Source organism: Nyctibius grandis, chromosome 33, assembly GCF_013368605.1.
Source record: "Nyctibius grandis isolate bNycGra1 chromosome 33, bNycGra1.pri, whole genome shotgun sequence".
Lineage (NCBI taxonomy): Eukaryota > Metazoa > Chordata > Aves > Nyctibiiformes > Nyctibiidae > Nyctibius > Nyctibius grandis.
The window spans coordinates 587476-605508 of NC_090690.1; the positions used below are offsets into that span (position 1 = coordinate 587476).

At 40.9% G+C, this 18033-nt stretch overlaps 1 protein-coding gene across 5 annotated transcripts in view; it reads left to right on the top strand.

Annotated features, from left to right (window-relative positions):
• NSD3 (nuclear receptor binding SET domain protein 3) overlaps positions 1-18033 on the top strand; it is a 43019-nt gene that overhangs the window by 15452 nt on the left and 9534 nt on the right. The window contains exons 7-17 of one of the 5 annotated variants that reach the window (XM_068421597.1): positions 228-354; positions 4304-4404; positions 6815-6860; positions 7432-7562; positions 8115-8243; positions 8902-9028; positions 9486-9683; positions 10280-10450; positions 14628-14777; positions 17073-17229; positions 17783-17985. In XM_068421597.1, coding sequence (XP_068277698.1) covers positions 228-354; positions 4304-4404; positions 6815-6860; positions 7432-7562; positions 8115-8243; positions 8902-9028; positions 9486-9683; positions 10280-10450; positions 14628-14777; positions 17073-17229; positions 17783-17985 — 1540 coding nt within the window. Of the gene's footprint in view, positions 1-227; positions 355-4303; positions 4405-6814; positions 6861-7417; positions 7563-8114; positions 8244-8901; positions 9029-9485; positions 9684-10279; positions 10451-14627; positions 14778-17072; positions 17230-17782; positions 17986-18033 lie in introns of those variants that run through there. The other 4 variants (XM_068421599.1, XM_068421601.1, XM_068421600.1 and 1 more) reach the window with 4 other exon arrangements.

Sequence of the window (18033 nt, forward strand, 5' to 3'; positions counted from 1 at the left end):
CTGGATTTTTTTTTTTTTTTTTTTTTTTACTTGGGTGTGAGGGGAGATTGAGAGGGATGGAAAGTTCTGCAAGGAAGCAGCTCAGTAGCAGCTATCACTGTGTGTGTGTGGCATTGAAGAGCGTTGAATGTTTCTGTTCTGAGGCTTAGGAGTAGATCAACGTGCCTGTTAGCAACACCACGTACATAAATAGGTTAAGTCAATCTTTTATTCTTTTTCTTTTTAAGGGAGTTGGTAACAAAACAGAAATAAGCGTCAAAGGACAGGAGAAACTTAATTCTTCATCAAATCAGAGAAATGAAAAAGCAGCAGTGCAAAATGTGTCCTCTCCTGAAACAACTTCTGGGTCAACAGGTAGGCAAAATTGCACAATAATTGTCTGAACGTTAGCAATCTAACATTTAAATTCAAATATCAAACCCAACGTTTTCTCATTAGTTAAAAATTATTATTAACATCTTTCTGTTTACATGGTAGTTATAACAGGCGTGGCTAATATAACACATGAGGAGCCCAGATGCTTGAGACACACAGGATGTCCTTGTGATGGGGTTAGCTGGTTTGGCCTCTGCACTTTTAGCATCTACAACTTGCAGTATCTGAGTCGGCACATTAGAAGGAGGGATGCCTTGTGGAGAGCAGATGGCAAGGTGGTTTAGAAGGCAACATGGTGGATGTGTGTTAGCAGAGTATTGTAGCGGCTTTTGGCACCAAATGTAAAATACAACAGCTGGGATCGAAGGAGGCGAATCTGGAAGTGGCATAGTTCAGTGAGGAGAGGCTCTGAATCAGGATGGGTGCTTTCCTAGACTTTGTTGTTGAGTTCCTCCATGACCTTTGTAAAGGATAGTGATTTTTTTAAACTGCTTCAGCTAATTCCATCAGCAACATGAGATAATGCTTGCCTTCTGAAGGCGTTTTACGGGCCCTGTCATAAAGCACTAAGTTTTATAGTATTGTGTCTGAGGGAGAAGAACCACTGAAGCAAATAAGGGAGCTTGAGACTGAAAAGGGAAAGCCTGGAACAAGCTATTGGAAGCTTAATTTGTAGTACAGTAGTAGAGAAGAATGAGAAAGGTAAATGGGATGAGTGCTTTCTAGGCTTGGAACAGAAAACCAATATTTTATTCTTGTTTTGATTTTTGAGAGGTAGCTGATGGGAATCCTTCCAAAGGGGTTGAGCTTTTTCCCACCAGCAGAAATTTTTCTGCAGGATGTCCTCTCATCATCATCAAGAGGAGATAGAGATACCCTTTGGTGAAAGATGGAGGTTCCTGAAAAGAGACAGTTTTGAGTCATCTTAAACCAAGAGTTTTTAAGTTCCTCCAGTCCTTATAGTGACTTCTGTTTTTCAACCACAGATTTCGTACAGGCCATGTAAAATCCATTAACTCTTGCACGTTTGTTACTGTACTTGTAATCATATCCTTGGTATAGTCTCAAACATACTTAGTTTTTTATTGGGTATGTACAAGTACATTTCAGGTTGCAGCAGAACACCTTGATTTTCTCTCACAGTAGGATGTACAAATGCTTATGGAAGCAAAAAAAGATGCAAGACTTATTACAGTACACATGCTAAAACCCCCTCTTTTCTTCCAGGAAAAAAATATCATAATGTTGCCAAGCGTCACTTCTGCTTTAACTGTCTGTCTGTTTGGTTATTTCTCCATTTCCAAACATAAAATAAATGAGATTCCAAGACAAAAACCTCAGTGGTCACCATACATGAGACCACTCACTCCGCAAATACGCTTCAGTTTCTGTACTTGTGTGGTTTCTGGGTAGGCTTGTTTTTATATGCACTGTTTTATGGACAGTGTTTGGGGCTTTACAACACAGGCCGAGTGCTCCGGATGTTCTGGTGCGAGTGGGGTTTCCTCTGCTCTTGTCGACAGTGGTTCTTCTTTCCAGTTTTAGTTGCTGTAGCTACTTCAGGTTTTTCAAGCAGTTGCTACTTTAATTGCCTTGCAGCAGGAGAGGTGATCGCTGTTTTGTTTCTCTCACCTGGGAACTAAAGGCTTCACCTTCACAATGGCTCTTCAGACGTAGGGGGTGAGAATTCTGAGCCTCTCTTTTTTCATTTTCTTAGGTTTTTTGGATACGTAAAACTCCACCTGATAACACCCTATAGAGTGCATGAGCTTTACTTCAGTATACACTCCAAACAGTCACTTTCAAAGCCATTTCCAAAGTCCAGACAGTTATTGGTCCCCTCTCATGGAACATAACTGCGAAGTCCTTTTTTCAAATTTAAGGTCACCGGAACTTCAGAATACCTTTACGGTAAAGTATTTTACAGAATGACTCTGGGAGTCCTTATTAATAACCTGCAGTTAGAAATACAGAATTCCATAATGGTGGGAAAATAATTCTGTAACTTGCAGTCTGATAATAGGAGAACAACTACGAGAATTCATAGTGCCTCTGGTCTCCACATGCAGCTGAAACAGGATTAACCTGACCTGACCTGGCCAGTAGTGAGGTAGATTGCTGGTTTGAAACCTGTCCTGAAACTCTGGATCAAAACGTTCACGAAGACGGGGCAGGAGCATTGTGGAGGTGATGCACTGGATCCTTGGAGAGCAGGAAGAGGAAAAAGTGCCCGTGGCATTGGTCAGTGTTGCTTTCAGCCAATGTTTGATGCACTGATTCTGGAGTTTCTCCGCTCACACAGGGCTTGCATCTTATTTCCCTTACTACAGTGGGGCAGCACAGGGAGAAAAGACATTGTTGATTAAAGGAACTGTTTGGTCACACTTGCTCAAATTTGCTTTAAGCTGCTTTGGAGAATTTCGGTGAACACAAAGGTGACAGAAGGTGGCCCCGAGCTTTAGCGTTGTGTCCCGTTGTAGTTGTGTGTCCCTCTCAAAGGATGCGGCTCATTGCAACCAAAAGTTACACGTGTTAACATGAAGGATGTTGAGCTGAGTTATTAATTTCTGAATTATCAATAGCTCACTGCTATTATTAATTAGTTAATATGCTGTAAAGCTTTTTTTTTCCCTTGAAGAAAAGCAATTATTTTTTTTCCCTTGAAAATACCGTTATTGTAAAACAACAAATTTTTCAACTGGAAAGTTTAGTTACTGAGATATTGCTGAGCCACGCAGCCTTGATAAAAATGCTCGTCTAATTAATCAAGATAAATCTCCATTTTTTTTCCTGGAGTCCTTTTGAAAGACTGTCTGTCAGTGTCTGATGAAAGCCTGCCTATTTCTAGATATTTTATCTCCTAACAAGAAGATGCAAGTTTACAACTTCTAACAGTGTATCTATCTGGCACAGTAAGCTAATTCCTGGTCCCAAGAGTCTGGATTTTTGCTTGGAAGAATACAGAGTATTTTACATTCCTGTCTTCTTGAGGAGAAACACCCAAAACTGAAAAACAGGAATAATGCTTCACAACAGATAATTGTGAATCTTCAAATTCCAGTTTTGTGTCAGTACAGCTCCCAGTGTGTACTTTGTTTCAGAAGTTGCACGTGGTGTTAAGTGTTGTGTGCGTGTTTCTCACTGTGCCCTTTTTGGAGGTACTGCAGCACAGAATGGTCTTCTGATTTTGCCAACCTCAGTTGTCAGAAAAACAGTAGCTCCGACTTCATCTCTTGAAATGTCATCATAACCTTCATTAATCTGAGTTTGTTTTCCATGGTAATATTTTCAAAAAATCGGTTTTCACTTTCATTAATTATAGTGACACATCACGATCACTGCTTCTGTTTGTGCTGAGTTTTTCTTAACCTCTCGAGATCTTTAGCTGGGCGTTCAGATTTCGTACTGATGGCACGTGTTATAGCGTGGCTCTGGCTTTAAGCTGTTGTGTTAGCCAGTTCTGAGAGGATGCTATCCCCCCACAGGCAGGGGCGCAGAACTGGGGTTTTGAGCGAAAACTCGGAATCTGTGTTTTGTGTCTTGAATTTCTGGCTTGTTTTAGTTCACGAAGCTGATCGTGGATACCTTCCCATAAACACCAAAGATGGACTGTTTGGTTAAAAATTAACCAAAGTGAACACTGTGCTTGAGAGGTGTGTTATGGAAATCTGTTTGCCCTAAACTGGATTCCAGCTCTGTCACTAGTGTCTGTTTCTGAAGCTGCTCTCTCTGTCTGTGGAATCAGAACGTGTTGTCTGCAGCCACAGCACCAGCTGGCAAATAGCTTGGAACTGAATTTGAAAATAAAACATTCAAAAGAGGAAAGAGTCTTGGTTTCGTTACTTTGTTTGTTGCTTTGGTGTTGAACATCTTGCTGTACCTCAGAAATACAAGGAATCATATAATGGAAACCTTTTTCCTTCTTCAGGTTCTGTAGAAAAGAAGCAACAGAGAAGATCAATTCGAACCCGCTCAGAGTCTGAGAAATCCACTGAAGTTGTGCCAAAGAAGAAGATCAAAAAGGAGCAGGTTGGCTTCCTCCATGTAGAGAGTTAAAATATATTGTATTCATAAATGTTGTGGCTTATATTGGTGCCTTTTTATTTTTCTCCATTTCTCCCCATCGGGTTTCGTTTTGGACTATCCTTCATGAAATCCCCTTGTCAATACCATTGCTGTGACTCTGCTACTGGCATCTTCACAGTATCAGTCAGGCTATGGAGAGTGGGAACCCCATGATGCAAGACTCCTAACGAACCTGCCATGTTTACGTTGAGATTTCTGTTCTGAGCAAAATGATCTTGTTTCAGTAATTTCTATTTGATGGAATTGCCACCAGGTTCCTTCCTTTTGCTCTTGATTTAGCTGCTGGTTTGTATTGAGGTTTTGTTTTTCAAATGAAGTTAGACTGATTAATCTGACCACTTTTGAAAATGGACTTTAAGAATGATTTAACTTAAAGGTGACTAGTCAGACTTTTATGTTGGCAGACATCAGCAAAACAGTTCTTCTGGGATATACGTTTTTTTTTTATCCTTAAGTAGATCTAACATGTACAGGGCATTCCTTTAATCTGGATGTCAGACAGACAAATGTTGTTGCTTTAAAAAAAAAATATAAAAAATTCTGTGTGGAAATGAGTGGGAAAGTTCAGCGGATGGACGTTAATATTAAAAACTGAATACACTTTTTTAATAAGTTTGTCAAAGTTGTTGGTTCTTTTCCTTTCATGGTTGATTTTCCCTCTTCAAGGGCCTCTCCACTTGAAACCTGAGAATTTTGTATAAAATGTTTCATAGTATAGCTTTTACCAGTGAGAATTTTTTAAAAGGGACAGTCAGGCTAAAGATTTATATGGGAAGGGGAAAAATTGTTTTTATCTCTTTTATTTTAATTTATTCTTTGCCCTTTGCGCTTTGTTTTGCACTTCATTCACTTCAGCGATTGAAAGTGGACTCAGTTGCCTTTTTTTTCATATTTTTCTTTCGATGCCATAGCATTTACATCTGTGTTCAGCAGAAGAATGCTCTAACTCTAGAAAGTTTCTTGCTGAAACTTTGAAGCAACACAAATGTTGGGTATAAGACCTGGCACAGTCCCTTCAGCCTCTTGTCACGAGGTGTTGCAGCCTCCCCGTTTCCAAATGAGTTATTTTGTGTTTGTAAACGTTTCTTAATTAAACAAAGGTATAAGAACCAACAATATGAATTTCATGGATCCCAGTTAGCTTTGCTTGCTTATATTATCTGGCTAACGAAGACTATGAACATTGAAGCGCTTTTCTCAGGAAAAGTATTTGACTAAAAGTTAAACACAGATGCACTGTAATGCGCATAACCTTGAATGTATTAAGTTATATTAAAAAAAAGTGTTACTAACTTCTTACAATTATGCAACAATATTTGTTACCCAAAGTCAAGTTTTCTTGCAACTGATTCCCAAATTGGTCTGCAACAACTTGGTATAAAATTATAACTGGAACGAGTACAATTAATGGGAAAAACAAAATGTTAATGCTACTGTTACAGTGACTAGTGGAGAAATAAAAGTGATTGTTTAGATTTTATATTTGTATTACGAAATGTATCCTATTCAAATCCTTCTATTGTATGTTTTTACCTATTGTACAACAAAATAAAATATTTTTTAAAAAAATTATAGAATAATCCTTAAATATTTACTAAATGTGTTTCTACATCCATATGTAACCACATTGTAAAGAAATAGCTTGTAATTCTTAACCTTAAAAACAGGATTTTAGGCAGCAGCTTTCTTCTGTAATGACTGTGCAGTCGCCAGATTCACGTGTTAACATGAACAGTTTCTAAACTTGTCCTTCCGATAGAGGACTGAGAACTTGAAGCGCTTTTGCAGGATTGTAACTTGTCTGCTCCAGTGCACGCTGAGCTTCCAGCTGTACAGAGCTCTGCAAGGCTGCGTCGCAGCCCGCCTCGCCGCCGCCGGGCGCCTTGCAGCCCTCTGTACGGGGAGAGAGCTGCTCCAGGAGCCCAGCGGTGCACGCGTGCTGGAAGCGCCTTAAACGGCGACGCATTATGTGTCTCACTAACCCGAGTCGTACCTGCTGAGGGGAACTTGTGCTCACACAGGTGTGGGGCTTCACAGAGGCATCAGGGCTGGCTGCCAAAACGAACCCCGCTCCTGCCTGCTGGACACGGACAAAGCTTCCCTGTCACCTGCGTGCCCAAAGGGAGCGATCGCAAAGGACCTTGCTAAGGAACGTGTGGCTGCCTTGTCTCCTGGCGTTCAGCGTAGGCAGCTGGGATTAACTCCAACAGGACAAGAAGGCTCCCACTCAGGAGGGGATGGCAGACTACATCTGAGTTCAGAGATGCTAACCGCTTAAACTTAAATGTTTTCTTTTTAGTACTAGGGAGAAACATTCCTCTGGTTTTAACTGTGGATTTTCCTATTCAAACAGGTTGAAATGGTTCCACTGACAGCAGTGAAGACAGGATTGCAGAAAGGTGAGTTACATACGAAAATAAACTCTATTAAAAGTTCCTGGCACATCACACTTCAGCAATGGTTTTTGTTCTGTGTAAACTGCAGGGGTCTTAATGCTTTCTGGTGGTGAACATGATAGATGCTGATCTTAGTTTCTCTTGTGAGGGTTTCCTGGGGTTGTTTTGTCGTTGTTCTCTTGTGCGTTGCTAGTTGCAAAGATAGTGTTTGTTAATAATATACGTCCTTCTGGACATTTCTTAATTAAAAAAAAAGTCTTTGCTTAGCTGTATTTTAAAGATGAATGATGAAGAGGTAATCTTCTAAGGGCGTATCCTCTGTTACAGACAATTTAGTAGCTTCCTCCACTACATCAGCACGTTCAGAAGTTTGTCAAAAGGTCTTCCTAGGGTGGTTTTCGGTTAATTAGCTTTTCAGGGAGAATTAAACTAATATCAAAATTGCAAACTGAAAGTTAAGGCTAGCAAATAAAGTACAGTTCCAGGCTATCTCTCGCCTTTCTTTTTCCTTTATGAATTTTAAGCAAAAAGTTCAGAACATATATTAAAACTAATTTTAGTATGTTGTGTTAAGGTGCCAGCGAGATTTCAGATTCTTGTAAACCTTTAAAGAAAAGGAGCCGTGCCTCAACTGATGTAGAACTGACTAGCTCAGCTTACAGAGATACGTCGGACTCTGATTCAAGAGGACTTAACGATTTACAGGTAAAGGCATGTTGTTTCTCACAGGGACTTGTTAGTTTAATCTGTCAGTATAACAGGCTTTTCAGTTGCATATTACTAAATATGTGAACGCTATTTTCTACAATTCCATGTCTTTTATTGTCTAAAAAATAAAGTCTAGTCTTTCTAATCCCCTCCATTGTATTGGTATAAAATGATACAAGCTTTCTTTACAAATTTTCCTACTTCTTTGTCTGGCCAACATTGGTTTAGATCACTGATGTGGCTTGCTCTTTGGAAGGTTGTTGGATTCTTGGGAAGTGGGAGATGCTGCTGTATCTTGGTGTAAAACTGAGAGGTGTCTGGAAAAAGTACGATACCTTTATGTTTTTTTGCTTGTACACGTAAAAGAGATGTCAAGAAGGCAGCATTTCTTGTATTGTTCTAATGAAGTTCAGCAACTTTCAAGGACCTTTGTATCTCTTGACATATTGAATGATCTTTTAATCAGTGGTGACTTAACTATTCTTTTCAGAATGTGATTGTCCTTTGGAAGTGTCTTGTTTGAGTGCCTTGGATTTCTCCTCTTTGTAGGGTAGTTTTGGAAAGCGTTCAGACAGCCCATCAGCTACTGCCGATGCTGACGCTTCTGATGTGCAGTCGGTAGACTCTAGCTTATCCAGGAGAGGAACTGGAACAAGTAAAAAAGACACTGTTTGTCAGGTAAATGATGGTGCTGCAAAGAAATGCATGCTAGAGATGTATCGTCCGTTTCTGTTAGTTTGAGCTGACACTTTTCAAATTACACTATTTTGTTTTAACCGTGTCTCATAATTGAACATCTCAGATAAAATATCAAGGCTTTTAGGACTTTTTATGCTCTGGAAATGATTCATAAGCCCTCCTGCATGCTGGAAAGCTCAAAAGCTAGAAAGCGGTATCTAATGCGTACCTGCTAGCATAGGTAGAAAAGGTAGATGCCATTTTCTGCTCTGTTCGAAGATTCCAGGTGGTCTTTCAGAGAGAATTTTCCAGTACTTTGGAGAGAAAATCCTGGAATCTTCTGGCCAGTTTCCTGGTCGATAGTAAGGGAACAAGCTGCTCTTGCTCTTCAGGTGCGTGAGAAGACGAGGAGTCCAGATGGATCCTCTCCTATATCTGTCCAGGCTCACGGTGTTATGAGAGCAAGGTGCAGAAAGTGCTGGGATTGTCTTCAGCGCAGAGACTTACCAGGTCTGCTGCGGGATGGAGGCCAGTTCTCCTGCCTTAGCTCTGAAGAGATTGCAGCCAGTCTCTATTCTCTGTTAACATCTGGTAGTCATTTACACTGAAGTCTGTCAGGTAGCCTTTATCCTCTGACTGGCTGTCTGTCTGTTTGAAGATCTGCGAGGGCTCTGGCGAATCTCTGGTGTCCTGCGAGGGCGAGTGTTGCAGCGTCTTTCACATGGAGTGTCTCGGCCTGAAGTCCGTGCCCGAAGAGAAGTTCATCTGCACCGAGTGTAAAAATGGTGAGTGTGTTCCCGTGTCTGAAAAATGGGGAGGGCTTTCCCAGCTGAGGAGCTGTGTTCTGGTCAGAACAAACCGAGGGGGTAGGTTTCTAGGCTCTGGGAGTGGGTTTGGGTTATTCTGTTACTTTTTTTAACCTCTGCGGTCAGATTCTCATTTTCCACTTAGCAAGTACCTGGTAAGAAAAAAGTAACAAACTGCTTACGGTTTTCATAGAATCATAGAATGGTTTGGGTTGGAAGGGACCTTAAAGAGTTTTACTCAGAACAAGGGACTTTATGTTAACAGCAATGACATAGTTACTGTGGATTATAGTAACCAGCTTACCTGTTGGAAGGGAAGGAGCCTGTGTAGCTCAAACCAGTGTAACTCTGTTTGCTTCAGAATTTCTTTTAACAACATCTGCATCTGAAAGAATTGGGTATTACAGTTGGGCTTCCCTATTCCCTCTTTTACAAGGAGAACATACGTGCTTTTCGTGCAAGCTTCCTGGCAAAGACGTGAAGCGCTGTTCCGTCAACACGTGCGGTAAATTCTATCACGAGGCGTGTGTCCGCAAGTTTGCCACTGCTCTGTTCGAGTCGCGAGGATTCCGCTGCCCGCAGCACTGCTGTACTGCCTGCTCCGTGGATAAGGACATCCATAAAGCAAGCAAAGGTGAGAACAGAGCTGGCCTTGGACAGCAGGAGGGAACTCAAATGCGTCATCACAATAACAACGAATATAACTGTACCCTCTAATGCAGCGTGCAGCAAGGAGCGAGGGTTTCCTTCTTAATGAGGTCATTAACTCACATCTATCCTGGGTGGGAAAACAGCTCGCAGCCCGAGAGCGCTGTTGAAGTATATCTGGATCTGCAACGCTTAAGTCATCCTTTGTTGCTGGGTTTATGGAAGCCAAGGGTTAGTAGTGCAAGGCCAAGGAGTGGGTTTTTTTAGAAGACAGGTGGTAGTCGCCTGTAGAACAATTATTCTTCAAGAAAAAAATAATCCTTTTAGAAATTAACCAAAATATTTAAACAAAACAAGGAGACTCTAGAATGGTTAAAACCATGTATTTTTTCTTAACAGAGCTTTGAAGTGAAAGTTAAGAGTTAACTTCTGTGACATTTTTTTTTTAAAGATGTAAATGTTTCTTTTTAATCTAGTACTCTGACTGGAATAAAAATCAGCCTTGCATCTATCTGTGGTGTCTTCTACCATATCCTGACTCCAGGGTGACATGGTGCATTTTTCTGCATTTATATTAAACAGGTCGCATGGTGAGATGTTTCAGATGTCCCATTGCCTATCACTCAGGAGATGGCTGTATTGCTGCAGGAAGCTTGTTTGTGTCATCCCACATTCTCATCTGTAGTAACCATTCCAAAAGGAATCACTCCTCATCAGCTGTAAATGTAGGCTTTTGTTTCGTTTGTGCAAGAGGTGAGCACAATTGTTTTTTTCCCCTGTTCTATAGTTCTGTGGTCACTTGTGCAGTTTAGTGATAAAAATAACGTATTTCATCAAGAACTGCTCCCTTAGGGCTCTCTGAGATTTCAATGCTGCCTGTGGTTTGGTTGGTTTTGGTCAACAGTTCTCATGAGACTTCCACTGGCTGTTCTGGTCTGTAATATTTGATATTCAGGAACAGCGATAGGTGCTCAGGCCCACTTGTTCTGCCAGTGGGAAAAGGTGGATGCCAAGCCCCCAGTTCCAGCCATTGCAAGCTCAGAATGGATACTGGGTTATTACTCACTGTCTGTTAAGCAGAAGGGGATTCTTTCACCACTTACAAACTTAAAACTCTTTAAATTCTTAAGGCTAAAAGGTAGGATTCACTCATGAACTAGAAAAATTCATTTTAATTTATAACTACCATCACATTTGAGAACTTTGAAAGAAAAACATTCGCAATACTCCACCAGCAGGTTTCACGCTGGGATTTTCCATGTGCCAAAGTTATCTTTTTTTTTTTTCTCCTTTTTTTCTTTTTTTCTCACTTGTTACTTTTATGGCTCATAAGTCACTAGTCTTCTGCCAGGTAGCAGGTTGAAAAGTTTCTTTAGTTGCTTTAGTCTCACAAAGCACAAATATTATTCTCAGATTAATGGAAGTGACATGGTTAGGTGTTTGAATAACAATATTTAGAAAGCTGATGTTGGATGTGTTCTTTTCAGCAGCTTTGAAAGTCACTAATAAGGAAGTGAAAATGACATGAATCCTGAAGTTCCTTGTTATCACTTGTGTTCGTTCAGCTTGAGGTTTAGTGTGGGAAAGATTGCCTTGAGTTTGCAAGAGCAGAGTAGTAATTAAAGACCTTTGAATAGGAAGGGAAAGATGGTGCCAGAATAATTCCCTTTTTACCTCTCTGCTTTCTTCCTCTTTCCTCATTTTGAAGTAATTTAGGAGCTGTCACAAAGCATCAAGTTTAAAATAAAACATTTTTAAAATCCAGAAGCTCAGAGAGAAACAGGAGGTTTTAGAATGAGCTTTAGAAAAGCTCCTCTGAATATGTAAAAAGATGTTTACCACATGAGTCAGGGTTTCTCCTTTTGTGAAGGGCTTATTTAAACATTCTGGGGCCACCCAAAACATGTATTGCATAAATGTACACATGCACATTTGACATTGTATGTGTCTTTATGCTCTTTTAGGTTTTTAAGTAGCCTAATGTATGTTTTGTGTTTAGTTTTGGTTGATAGTGTTATTACACCTAAAATGCACAGTGTGAACAACAAAACCAAGCCAGTTGCTGTGTCTTTGAAACAGAGCTAGCTGGAAATGGGGGATGGAGCATTCTGTTAGCAGACTGATGCTTTGGAGCATTGTGTCAGCTGCGAACTCTGAGAAAAAATTATATCTATCCTTCAACATTCTTAATTTAACCAATAGTTACGTGCAAAAGCCCAACCTAAATATGTGGAAAGAAGTGGTTTGTTTTCTAGAGTTAGAGCAGAATCATTAAAACCAATTTCTGTGGTAGGTAGAGCAGTGCTATAGTATTTTCAGCACTTCGGTTTTATGGCTTTTATCTCCGTTGTCCAGAGTCACTCTGGTACCAGGATCAGAGAGAGGTTGATGACGGAGGAGTTTCTGTGGATCTTCCCTGGTATGAATGTCAGATTAGAAATGTCTTTTGGCCAGGCCCAACGGTGGCTTTAGTCTGCCCTGTAAGTGTCGATGTGAAGCATTCTGTGCAGTAGGAGGATGTCTCTTCCTGCTGTTCTGCTCCTACACGAGGTAGGTCGTGGGATCCCAGCCGTCAGAGAACGGCGCTGATGCGACTCGCTGAGCTCAGTTATGAGAGCTGTGTTTGTGCTAAGGTGGGAATGGAAAGCGAGGGCAGGCGTCTGCCATCGGCTTATCCTAAATATTTTGTTTTCTGCCAATTTCAAAGCACTATTAAGTTGTAGCATCAAAATACACTGCGTGATACAAAACGGCTAAATAAACTTTGAAGTTGTTCTTTATTAAACATGTGGCCAGCTACTACAGATGCCTGCAGCTGACTTAAGATCCAAATATCATGGAAGAACCTACTTAGATTATAAATCTGCAGTAGTTTGTTACAGATACACGTGAAGGTGAATCTCCTTGGGAATTTTTTCTCCCAGGTTTTGGCTACTTACTCTGTGACACACAGGTGTAAAATAGAGGCCTCCGCCTTCTCTTGGGTAGAACCTATTTAAAAGCTTTACAAAAAGGAGTACCTGCTATTTGGTGTCCACCTTATATATGTGACACAGAAATCAGAATTTGGAAGTAGAATTTCAAAACTGAATTACAGTAATGGAGTCTTTTGCTTGTTGAAGATGCAGACCAGCATTTATTTCTAAAGAATAAATGAAGTGCAGAAGAAAATTTTCATGCTTTTTTCTTTTTTTTCTAATTTTTTTTTTTACTTTGACATTGTTTTAGTAATTTTGTTTATACCTGAATCTGCCTTCATCAGAGATGAAACCACAGAAGTCTGTGTTTTCTCCTGGCAATATAAGTAACATCTGAACCCTGGCAGATGGAATTTCCCATCCTGTGTATTCACTGAGTCTTAGTTATGAGAACCTTGAAAAGTCACAAACCACTGCCACTGACTGAATCCTCTGTATTTTACAGCAGCTATGTGCTTGTTCTTCTAGAAATTTTTTGTGGGGTTTGTTTCTACTAGGCATAGCTGGCATCAGGAGCCAGTGTGCTTCACCGAGGAAAGCTTGTGCCAGGTTTACATTTAGCAAAGTGCCCTGGGTGGGTTGAATTGAGTCCTGTCCAGTCACACGTGGTCAGCATGAGGGACGTAAGGTGGGGACAGCGTCTGGCAGGAGCACTGAGAGTGACTGCTCAGAAAGAAATGGGGAACTGGATGTATTAGAAATACTTGGGCATCTGTACGTGAGAGTGGTTACTTAATTAGTTTTAGTCGATATCAGAAGGAGAAACTTTGTGTTTAGATGCAAAGCGTTACTGAAGTGAGAAAATCTATAAAATACACAAACTTGCTTATCATGAGGTACTTGAAATGTGGTATATTTTAAGGCAGCTTATTCACCTTCTGGAAATATCCTTCATTAAGCACGTTATAGTTCACCAGTTGCTTGTGTAGGTCATACTTGTTTTGTGAATCCCCCTGGGGACGTGCTTTCCAGGCAGGCTGATGCCATTCTCCCTACAGCAGTATTTTAGGCGCCCCAGTTCGAAAGCTTCTCTGCAGCACTGAGCTCTGCGCGTGTCCCACGAGGGAAGGAGTTGGTGGCTGTCTTGGTAGCTCATCTCTCCTGCTTCTTTGGGTCTCAGTTGCTCTGCTCTTCCCGTGCATTATGGGCGAGATGCTTCTGATCTGTGGCTATGGGGCTCTCACCTGGGCTGCCTGGCTTTTGGAGCAATGAGGAGAAGCTCTTCTTGCTGGAGACAAGACAGAGAAATGCAAACACATCGTTTGGAATAAAGGTGTAGAGGAGAACAGAGTGTGACTGCTCCAGAGCAGCTGGGGGGGCAGGGCTGGTGGAGTTTTACTTAAAAACAAACGGCATAGGGCAGAACTTTCATCCATTCCTTCCCCTCTGCTGTCTTGTAGAATCACTGGTGCCCCCTTGTTATTTTTTTCCAACACAACTATAAAGGCAAAACACTTTCACAGATAAGATCTCAGAGACAGGTTTGTAGTAAGTGGGGTGGTGAGTTCTTGTATGCAACGTCTGCTTTTTCCTTTGTAGCCCCATTAACAGCATGACCTTTGATGCAGTGACCGTCATCCCCCAGCTCTTCAAATTAGCTTGCTTTTTGCATTTGGGAGGGAGAGTGGGTCACACAGGTAGAAAATCGGTTGCTTTTCTTGTGCTTTTCTATAAATGCACAAATTAGGGGTAAAAGCACAGTTGAAATTTCACTTAGAAACAGCTTATCCATCACAGGTTTTTCCAGTTACGTTTTAATTTAGTCTCTCAAACACATAACCTCTTTCTTAGTGAAGAAACTTTCTGTCAGACTTTTCTTTTTCTTCATTTTATCTTTTTTTCATTCACACATGTATACATTAGAGGTGTTCATTTGATTTATTTTATTTTCTCCTTTATGGAATCATGGGTACTTTCATTGCAACTCATCTCTTTCTGTTTGTTTCGTATAGGGTTGGTAGTGCAGGATCATTCAGACCCCCTGTTCAGTTCATATGCCTATAAGTCCCACTACCTACTGAATGAATCAAATCGTGCTGAGTTGATGAAATTACCTATGATTCCTCCTCCTTCGTCAGCTTCCAAAAAGAAATGTGAGAAAGGTAACCAAAATAGTTTCTTTCTCTTTAATTTACTTTCGCTTTTTCTATTATTTCTCTCTCTTTAAATCAAATGAGAAATGTCTGCTTGTCAAGCACCACTTATTGCTTTTCAGTAAACTTCACTCATTGGTTATTGTGAGCGTGTGTTCATGTTGTTGGCAATTTTTTTTTTATTACAAAAGGGCTTAAAATAATTGCTGTCACTAAATTCTCCTTGAAAGAGGTTCAATCACTTTGTATCTGGCCTAGGCTGTTCCAGCCTCAGGGAAGCTGTTTACAGGGTAATGTGGAGAGGTGGCAGATGGAGCTCGGTAGTGTTGCAGTTCAGTGCTTACCTGGATGATGTGAAACAGCTGCTTAAATTTATTCTATGCATGGAAGAAGAGGGGGGATGTTGTGTTTCAGATCTTTAGGTAGCTTATGCAGAGCCTGAGAGAAGGTTTTTCAGGTTGAACACGGGTGGGTGCTGTGTCCGTCCAGAGGGTGTCCGAGGCGGGCAGGCAGCGAGGTTTTGCCTGTGTGTGTCCGTCAGTCCTTGGGGCTCGCGTCCCACCTGCGCCGGCTCGGACAGCCCGTGCTCCTCGCCCTCCTCGGGACGGGGCCTGGCTCTCTGCAGCGTGTCGGAGCGGCAGGAGATGCTTTCTGTCCCGTGCAGAAACCCCTGCGGCTCCGGGAGAGCGTCCTGGTGCGGGTGGGGCTGCAGATCTCAGAACACCTTACAGGGAGGTAACTGCTGGCTGGATAAAATACTCAGATGTAATGTTTTATTCCCTGCAGAAATTTGATTTCCCGGGGGCGTTCACAAACGGTGCCCAATTAACCCTTCTGAAGTTAGGTTATTTTGAACGTCGCTAGACTGATGGCTTTCAGTAGTTCCTGTAATTCCTGAAAACAAGAATTATTTTGAGCCCTCTGCTTAGCTTGAGCAATACCTTACTAATGCATCCAGAGAGCAAAGTGTTGTTGTTTTTTTTTTTTCTTGCTTAGCACTGAAAGTTTTGTGTTTGATTTTGTTTGATTTTTGCATCTCTTGGCATTTTACCATGTTGGATAATGTGTCAGTAATTTACACTGGGTCTGTATTTCCTCTGAAATAACATCTGCAAAAAAATATTTTAAAAGTAAAAATTTTATTATGGGTTTGGGGAGCTCTGAAAAATCCATATGGCTGGATTTTACTTTTTTCAGCAGAGGAAATACAGTATTGGTCATGCAGCTGATTTGTTTAAGGAATGCTTATTGTGAAATACAACAATTAATGCAGTGATGTTTTTGAAAGTCTATAGGTGGACAAGATTTTCTGATAAATGTTTGGAAGTTACAATTCACACTTCTTTTGATATTGTGCTTGAAAATTGTTTTAGATACTCCCAAGTCTCTCCCAGGTTTTCTGTCTGGGACACAAAAACTTCTTAATTTTTTAAGAATTTATGTTTCTATGAATATGTGTATATATATTTTATATACTTACATATATTAAATATTACCATATGTGTATTGTATCAAGCTTTATTGTATGAGCTGCTTTGTTTGCCGACAGTGGCTTAGAGATGTGCTGTGGCTCTCCACACATAATACATCTGCCAAAATATAAGTCAGCCAAGAGAACTTTAGTCCAAGCAAATGTAAACTTCAGAAATTAACGTTAACCCCTGCGCTGAGATGTCCTTTGTGCGCAAAAGGAGCTTTTGGGATGGAGACAACTTGTGTGGTGTCTCGTTCTGCATTCTGTGCTGTGCTCATACTGGTAAACCTTTCCTTTTGTGGAATAAACACACTCGTTACAATTCTTTTATAATGTCCTTGGCACAGAAAAGCATTGATCAACCTATAGGCTGCGGGGTTTTTAATGCACACTAACGGATTGCTGGGGGATTCAGTCATAACAGTGTTGATTGAAAAAGTGTTTCTTAAAAATTTGGTTGTCATTGTTTTGGCTGTCACCAAAGAAATAACCGCTGGCGGCACTGCTCTCAGATGCAGTGCTTCCTTTGGGGGTGCTGCTTCTCCTGCCAACTTACCTCATGTTTTAAAAATATTTTTTTAAAATATTTACTGCTTTTTTGTGTCTCTTTCACGCAGTTCAGAGTCACAACTTGCACATCAGGTGATTGCACGGCACAGTCTTTTTAACCAACATTGTTAAGGTTGACTCGATCCCTTTCTTCTGCTGTTTTTTTTCTGTGGGGCAAACGAGAATGTAGAACAGATGATTTAAAATGAGCGTCAGTTGCAGTGCACGGGGGGAAGCAGATCCTTACTTCTATAAATCAAGCAGGGTTTCTTTGTTTAAAGGTGGAAAACTGTTGTGCTGTGAATCCTGCCCAGCTTCCTTTCACCCCGAGTGTCTCAACATAGAAATGCCTGAAGGATGCTGGAATTGCAATGACTGTAAAGCTGGCAAGAAGCTACGTTACAAGCAGATCGTTTGGGTCAAGCTTGGAAATTACAGGCAAGTTCACTGGTTTTGTTTTTTAATGCTTCGGATGCTTTTAACACACTATAGAATTACAGGAAGATAACTCAAAGCAGCTCAGTCTTTGTAAACAAGAACGAGAAATACAATAATTCATCTACTTTGTGTCAGACGTCGATGCCGCCCTGGAAATTAAATTGTCCTGCTTTTTCCAGGCAGTGATGGATATTTGATTGCACTTACGTTTGCTCTCTAGGGTGTAAGAGCAATATGGAAAACCAGGGGCTGCCCTGTAGTGCCAGGGTGTCCTAGCTTGTGTTTGAGGGTAGTCACCTGCAGGGATACAAGCACTTACAGGTGATTTTAGAAATCCACTCTCGTGCCACGTATGTTCTTAGGAGGCTTTTCCAAAATTTGGAGTAAGAGCTTTTCTTGTGTTTTGCGTGGTGCTTCCCAAGCATTGCCAGAGGGAGCCTTTTCATTTCTCTAAGAAGGGAAAACTGGCTTTTATTTCTCGATGCAGTTAGGCAAACTCAGAAGCTAAGGCTTATGGTTCAGGAAACTTAATTCTTTTTTTTCTACTTTTCAGGTGGTGGCCAGCAGAGATCTGCAATCCCAGGTCTGTGCCTCTCAACATACAGGGCCTCAAACATGATATCGGGGACTTCCCAGTATTTTTCTTTGGTTCACATGACTACTATTGGGTACACCAGGGCAGAGTTTTCCCTTATGTTGAAGGAGATAAAAGCTTTGCTGAGGGGCAAACTAGTATTAACAAGACCTTCAAGAAAGGTAAAATCAAACAAAGTTTATAGTGGTTTATGACAAAAATTCCACGTG